The following is a 7,500-nucleotide window of genomic DNA, read 5'->3' on the forward strand; positions in this document are numbered from 1 at the left end:
AAAATAAGTTTATATTCTTAGTAGGAAAGGGGCTGTGTGAGTGCTGCTGGTGTTTGATGGTGTCATGAACTCAACAATGTACTGATCCATACTGATGGAGAAGATCCTGCCATCACTCCGTGCACTTGGTCGTTGTGCACTGTTCCAACACAACAATGATCTAAAACACATGTCTAAAGGTCAGGGTGAAGGTGATTGAATGGCCAAGTATGTCTCCTGATCTGAATTAGGGCTGCCACGATTAGTCGACTCGTCACGAAAACATTGACAAACAAATGGTATAAATGGCCTGTTTTGGATATAGCGCCTTCTAGAGTCCTGGAACCCCCCAAGACACTTTACGACACAGTCATTCACCCATTCACACACACTCACATGCTGGTGGGGATGAGCTCCGATGTAGACACAGCTGCCCTGGGGCGCTCTGACAGAGCATTGGTGCCACCGGTCCCTCCGACCACCACCATCCAGCAAGCACCCCAGGACACACCAGCAGCAACAGACTGAGCGGGGCTCGAACCTGCAACCTTCCGGTTACGGGGCGAGCACTTAACTCCTGTGCCACGGTCGCCCAACAGATTAGCTGACTATTAATTTAATATTTGACGCGTAGTTTATTGTATGACGTGTTTAATCTCGCCTGCTGCAGCACGTTCGGCAGTCGTTTCCTGCGTCGCTATTCAATGCACATGCACAGAAGTCGCCATGTGGGTCAGTTTGCCGCTTTCAGTTCCAAGGCACGCGCGCATTCATCCAGATCAGCCTTTGTCACTGGAGAAAGATGACATGGTGAGTCGGCAACGCTGCTCAAATGTTTGGGAGGGTTAGGTGGAGTAGTTAGCCCTAACCTAACTTCAGCCCCGTGAGAAGGGCCTCCGTTAGGAGAAACAGAGATCCATTTGCTAGCTTTAGCATCCACGCTGAAATAAGTGCAGCATGTAAAACAGCATTCTACAAAAGAAAGGTCCATAAAGTGAAACTCTCCTTTCACGGGAGCACATCGGCGATGCACGAGCACCTTGAAATGAAGCACGTCACAGCGGAGAACAAAGAGTCGCCTCGGTAAGTCTACCTTGTTAGCTGCTAACATCAACAGATGTGTTTATAGCTGCAGCAACACCAGTAGAGGTGGTGATTTTATCACCTTTAGAACACGTTTGCATGTCACGTGTTTTTGCTCTAATCACAAACACGAATGATTTATTTCATCCCGCTACGTTACAGCGTTAATAAAAGTGCTCCTCTTCCGTGGAGCAGTTTGTTACGAGCACACCTCAGCAAGCTAACGTCCTGACCGAGGGCTTCGTGAGCAAGCTGGTCACCAGACTCCTGTCCATGGTCGGTATCAAGGTGTCAGAGATGATCAACCCAGGTTACCATGACAACTACCTACCAGGCTGATCCCACTTCGCCACCACGATGGAAATGAAATATGATACAACCAGCTGTCGGGGCTGAAGTCACTCAGATGCCTCAGGAACATCTCAGCTGCTTTAGCTAATTGAACTGTCAGGAGGGCAGACTGAAGGCAGCACCACGACCGACACGCTGAATCAACAAAGTGGAGCTAAATAAAGTCAGACTGAGGAGGAGAAGGATCTAAACAATGGCTCGTCACACAAAAACACCTTTAAGAAAGATCCTTTTGGTGTCTGTGAGTCAATGTCCAGTTAGTTTGTTTACTTGTCACTCGTTCACAACACAGTTATTGTGAAAAACCAACAAAGCAACATGTGCATTTGATATAAAAGAACCACAAAACACCGCACATTAAGTTTCAGCCCCGTGAGAAGGGCCTCCGTTAGGAGAAACAGAGATCCATTTGCTAGCTTTAGCATCCATGCTGAAATAAGTGCAGCATGTAAAACAGCATTCTTCCAATCAGAACCGGCCAAGTTGAGATCTTTTTAAACGGTCTTCACCTCCTTTACCTCCAACGAGTCTCCCTCTGAAGTTCAGCTTTGTGTCCAGACACAATAAGTCGCACCTGGCCCCAGCGAGAGGTTGACTGGGCATTCTGGCCCACTGTTTCTGTAGAAATGTTCACTTTATCCATGCAGGAGGAGGTCAAAGGTCAGACGTTCCCCTTCAGGGTGTGTTGTGCTAGAGCAGAATTCATGTTCCAGCATGTGGTCCAGTCCTGAAGCAGCAGCAGACCATCACACTAGCACCACCATGTCTTGGTGTTAGCTTGAGTCCAGATGGAACAGGACACACTTCCAAAAGTTCTTACTGGGTCCTGACAGTCCACAGAACTTTCCCCAGAACTCTTGGAGTCCTTATCTTTGGTAAATGGGCGACAGGTCATCAGAGGTTTTAGCTTTTGATTTAATTTGTGATGAACACAGGAGTCCTCTCGAGGCTCAGAGGAGACGGGAAAACCCAACAGAATGCACCTGCTGGCTCAGAGTAGCTGTTCAAACACGCTCATGACATCATCATCATCATCATCATCATCATCATCATCCCAGAACTGTCTACTAAACACTAAACCAACGGCACCTTTACGTTTTGGACTGACAGGTCACAGATATTTGAAATAAAATGGTATCTGATCTAGAGTTCATCTACAACATCACCACCAAGGTCTTCTCTTAGCCCTTCCGCTGGCCTGTCAGGACAGCGCTGGTTAAACATGGCTGACAGATGATCCCTTGGCAAGGGTGAAGAGGTGAACTCCCAATTGAATAAATAAATAAGCCCCTGAGGTCCATCTGGCCCGATTAACAATGCAGGTGGGTTAAAGGAAAAGTCTGAAGGGTCTCGGTACCATCAGGGCCAAGCCTTGTGTTGGCTACAAACAACCGACAGCTAATCCAATCAATGATCACGATCAGACCATCAGTCAAGTCTCAGTGAGCCAAAAACCCGTCCAGTTCAATTAGCACAAGATGGAGCACATCGCTAACAAAGTCATCCAAGAAGCTGTTTGTTTAGCTGTAGAGATCCGCCTGACCGTGCTTGTGTGGAAGCACTCTGATTGGCTACACGACAGTGCTTCTCTTTTGGGTCCTGAAGGGGTCAGATTTAGTGAATTCAGACGGAACCTGCTGCTGTCCTGTGTACAATACAAGAATCATGGTGCAAAAGCCCTGGACCAGACGGTGTGTGATAGCTGCGTGATCCACGAGGCTGCAGCCTGTCGTCGTACTGCTGCCGTTCCTCTGACTCAGCAGTCGGCTGAAGGAGAGCCTCGGTGTCCAGACTCGATGCTGCTTCTGCACAAACAGCACAGGTGTGCACTCACATGTCCTCCTGTCTACGGAGGCTACAGCAGAGGTCATCACCTGCTGGAGAGATTAGTCAGGAGTGGAGCGGAGCTCTGATTGGGTCACTTTGTCTGCCGTCTAAGTCTTGTTTGACAAGCTGCCTTACAGTAACGGAGGAGGGCTGAGCTCGTGTTACTGCCCAGGAAACGCCGCCGTCTCCTCGGAGATGTTTGCCTTTGGCCATTCTGCCATGTGTGTGTGTGTGTGTGTGTGGGGGGGGTCTTACTTCAGAGTCATCTTACAGGAAAACCACTGGAAGCTGCGTGCTTTTGACTCTCACTGCTCTCCTGTTTCCTGGGAGACTAGATCAGCACCCCCCATGTTTCTCTCGTGCTAGTGGAGGAGGCGTGTGCATGGGGAGGAGGCAGGGCACGCCAGGCTTCGGGGAGTGGAAGCAGCACACACACACACACACACTGAGTCACACACATAAACACGCTCAGTCAGCGTAGTGAAACGAGTGCTGGCTGCATCAGCAGTGAGTGGACGGGCTCGCCGGCATGCCGCAGAGAAAGAGGAGCTTCACTTTCGGAGCCTACGGAGGGTAAGCTTCGGCGTGTTTCTGTTTGTGGCTCTGATGACTCAGCAGAACCGGAGCCAGTGTCGGATGCAGGGAACTGCTGTCATCTTTCATCAAACCAGACGTTCCCGTGGCTTCACTGCTGCTGCTGTCGGGTTTCTCATACATGCTCACGGCATGTGTACTGACAAAGTACTCACAGTGTATGGTGACGTCATCAAAGTATGTGTGTGTAGTATTGTTGTACGCATTGTTGGGACACAGCTCAGGTTCTACAGGACCAACAGTACCATTAGTGGATCATCTGGTTGGGTTCAGATGTGAACAGCGTGTCTGGGTTGGTGATGGCCTCAGAAGGTCTGGAAGTGAAAGCATGAATGAAAGCTGCGGGGCAGAGCCCTCCACACAGCAGAGCTGGAACTTTTCTCGCCTGCTACAGAACACCTATCTCCACTCTGAACATGTAGTCTGAGTCATGGCAGCCACAGCTGAGCGACACAGACATAGTTCTACAGATATGGACCTGAAGATGGGTGGAAGTCATTGCTACGGACCACGTTGGATGTTTGATGAAATATTGGAGACTTGTCTTGTTGGTTGGTTGCAGCGAGGCTCGTGTGACTTCAGCAGGTGGATTGTTGATCTGTTCCAGGGTTCGTCAGCTTGTCGCGGTTTACGGCAGCATTTTTGTTGACACAGTCATAGAGCTCACATTTCTGCCTGTCACTCATATCCTCAGTAATTACAGCAACGGTCCTTCTACCGTTTCCTGTCTGACGGTGCTCCTGGTGCTGCTGTGTTCACCGCCGGAGACGTTTGAGGAGAAAAATCCCTTAAAGCCGGTGTCGGTACAGGATCTGCTCGGGTCTAAGATCGGCTCGGGGTCCTTCGACTGCCGATGACGTCAAAGTACGGCAAACCCACTCGGACAAAATACACTACACACCTATACTGTTGGAAATAATTTGGCAGTTTCGTTATTAAAATAATGTTTCTTAAGACGTAAGTTTGTGTTTATAATGGTATTTGTAAAATAAAACACTATATTGTATTCATAATGTTGAACTCCTCTTTGAGCACATCCCTTGAAGGATCATAGGTATTAGCAACACCTGTGAAATTGTATTTGCAGGAAAGAAGTGTGTCCCGTTTATTGAAGTATTTTGTGTTTAGAGTTTTTGACGTCTTGTCCATGCGTAGTTCAGCTACGCTCATAGCTGCTAGCCAAAACTCTGGAGTTAAAAGTTTTCTGGCTTTACTAAAATACCTGTCTGTACTTATTTGATTGATGGTAGTTTTACTTTCTATTAGACTCCAAATGTAATCATTTGGCACGTTTCTAATTCATAATTTGTAATAATGTAATCGGTGATATTAGCATTAGCATTCCTATGGGTTTTTCCATGTATATTAGCATTGCGCTAACCACTTGCTGCCAAATTGCAGCCTTTGCGATTAGAAAATCTCCTTTTGTCACATCGCAATTTAGTTGCACATGCAGTTAATCGTTCAGCCCTAATATACATGCAGCTCTATGCTAAAAGTGTATTTTCAAAGAGGTAATGATGGATTTCTTAGTAAAAGTTGTCCATCTTTCCAACAGAAACATTTTCCTGGACCAGCGTAACGTGATACCAACGTAACGTGATTACGTAAGGTTCATGTTCAGCCAGTCAACTACTTTGACGTCATCGGCAGTCGACGGACCCCGAGCCGATCTTGCACTTGCAATGAGTGCCGACACATATACAAACACAACTTGGGACTTTCGGCGGAGCAGGCGGAGGACCCCAGTCATCCTCGACGCTCTGGGTGCACATTTTAAGCCGGCCAGAAACGTGATATTTGAAAAATATGTATTCAGCAACTGCAGGCAGGACGGAGGTGAGCCCATCGATGCATTTGTGGCATGTTTAAGGGAGAAAGCTGCGTCATGTGAGTACGGAGACCTCAAAGAGGATTTAATAAGAGACAGACTTGTGTTGGGCTTATGTGGTGAAGCTGTGCGGCGTCGTCTGCTTAGAGAGAGAGAGAGCAGTCACCCTTGCTTCTGCCATAGAAATATGTCGGGCCGCTGAGCTGACCGACATGGGTCTAAAAGCGATGTCACTTGATAAACCTCCGGAGACAGTGTATGCTACCGATAGCCGGCGGCCATGGACTGAACCGGGACATGACAGGTCTCAGAAAACAGACGCCCAGGCCGGGCGAGGACATGCAATGTAGATTCTGTGGGACCAGACATCGGCGCGGACGAGACTCATGCCCCGCATATGGAAAGAATTGCCGCCACTGCGGAACGGCACAACACTTTGCAAAAGTGTGCATGAAGAGAGGTCTGACCCACAGACAAGTCAACGCCGCAGAACCCGCAGGCCCTGAAGATATGAGCCCATCAGACATGGATGCACACATTTACACTACAGAGAGCATTGGGTCAGTGCAGGGATGTGGAACAAAGTGGTTTGATAACATTAGGATGAATGGAGGATTTCAGAGGTGCCAGCTAGACTCGGGGACGACCTGCAACGTTATGAGTATGAAGGACATGAGGAGACTAGCACCTCAGGCTGTGTTGTTACCAAGCCAGACCAGACTAGTTTTATATTCAGGCCAGACGATGTCATCGGTTGGCATATTCAACACTGGGTGTGTAGTGAGAAAAAAACCATGAGCTGAGCTTTGAGATAGTGAGGAGCAGCCAGAGGCCCCTGCTGTCAGGCGACACATGCGAACGTTTAGGATTAATGCAGTCTACCATACCAAAGGAACTACTTCTGGTTGAGCACAGCAACCCAGGCCCACTGACTAGGCAGCACCTGATCAGCACTTATGAGGATGTTTTTAATGCGCCAGTCGAAGCGCTCCCAGGGGAGGTTCATTCTGTGTTAGACAAGGATGTAGCGCCAGTGCAGGCTTCACCACGCAACGTCCCAGTGGCTCTCAGAGAGGCTGTCAAAGCTCAGCTGGACAAGCATGAGCGAGATGGGCACTTAGCTTCGGTGTCCGAGCCAACCGATTGGATCAGCAGCATGGTGATAGTCAGGCAGCCGGACAAACTTTGTATCGACCCATAATCACTGAACCTAGCTCTAAAGAGGTCACACTACATAATGCCCACGAGCTGGCAGCAGAGACCACAGTACTCCGATGCAAGGCCCAGTTTGCGCGGCACGGGCTGCCAGACCGTGTAATAACTGATGGGGGGTCGCAGTTTGATAGTGAAATGTTCAGGAGGTTTGCAAAGCAATGGGACTTTGACCATGTCATGTCCTCGCCCAGGTATCCGACAGCGAACGGAAAGGCAGAGTCTGCGGTGAAAGTAAAGAATCTGTGTAAGACGGCGAATTGTGCAGGTAATGACCCGTGGCTGGATATCCTACAGTGGAGGAACACACCATCAGAGGGCATGTCAAGCAGCCCATCACAGAGGCTGATGGCCCGCAGATTGAGAACCCCTCTTCCAGTGGCTGACGGGCTTCTGGAGCCGAGGGTGGTCGCCGGTGTTCCAGAAAGACTACGGGTCAAGCATCAAACGACAAAGCTCGTACGACAGGTCAGCCAGGGACCTGCCGGAGTTGAGCATTGGACAGGACATCAGGATGAAGCCTTTGTCCGGCGACAGGACAGGCAAGCGGAGAAGAGGAGTCTGCCTGCAGCTAGTGGGTCCCAGATCGTACCTGGTGGATGTGGAAGGAACTCGCTACAGGC

General features: G+C 49.1%; 1 protein-coding gene across 10 annotated transcripts in view; it reads left to right on the plus strand.

The window, feature by feature from the left end:
- Positions 1 to 3,555: 3,555 nt before the first annotated feature.
- LOC107373901 (rap1 GTPase-activating protein 1) overlaps positions 3,556 to 7,500 on the plus strand; it is a 98,337-nt gene continuing 94,392 nt past the window's right edge. Inside the window, exon 1 of one of the 10 annotated variants that reach the window (XM_070555525.1) lies at positions 3,556 to 3,813. In XM_070555525.1, the coding sequence (XP_070411626.1) occupies positions 3,770 to 3,813 (44 nt within the window). In that variant the 5' untranslated portion in view covers positions 3,556 to 3,769. The remainder of the gene's footprint in view (positions 3,814 to 7,500) is intronic. The other 9 variants (XM_070555528.1, XM_070555524.1, XM_070555527.1 and 6 more) reach the window with 9 other exon arrangements.

The sequence above is a fragment of the Nothobranchius furzeri genome, chromosome 10, assembly GCF_043380555.1.
Source record: "Nothobranchius furzeri strain GRZ-AD chromosome 10, NfurGRZ-RIMD1, whole genome shotgun sequence".
NCBI lineage: Eukaryota > Metazoa > Chordata > Actinopteri > Cyprinodontiformes > Nothobranchiidae > Nothobranchius > Nothobranchius furzeri.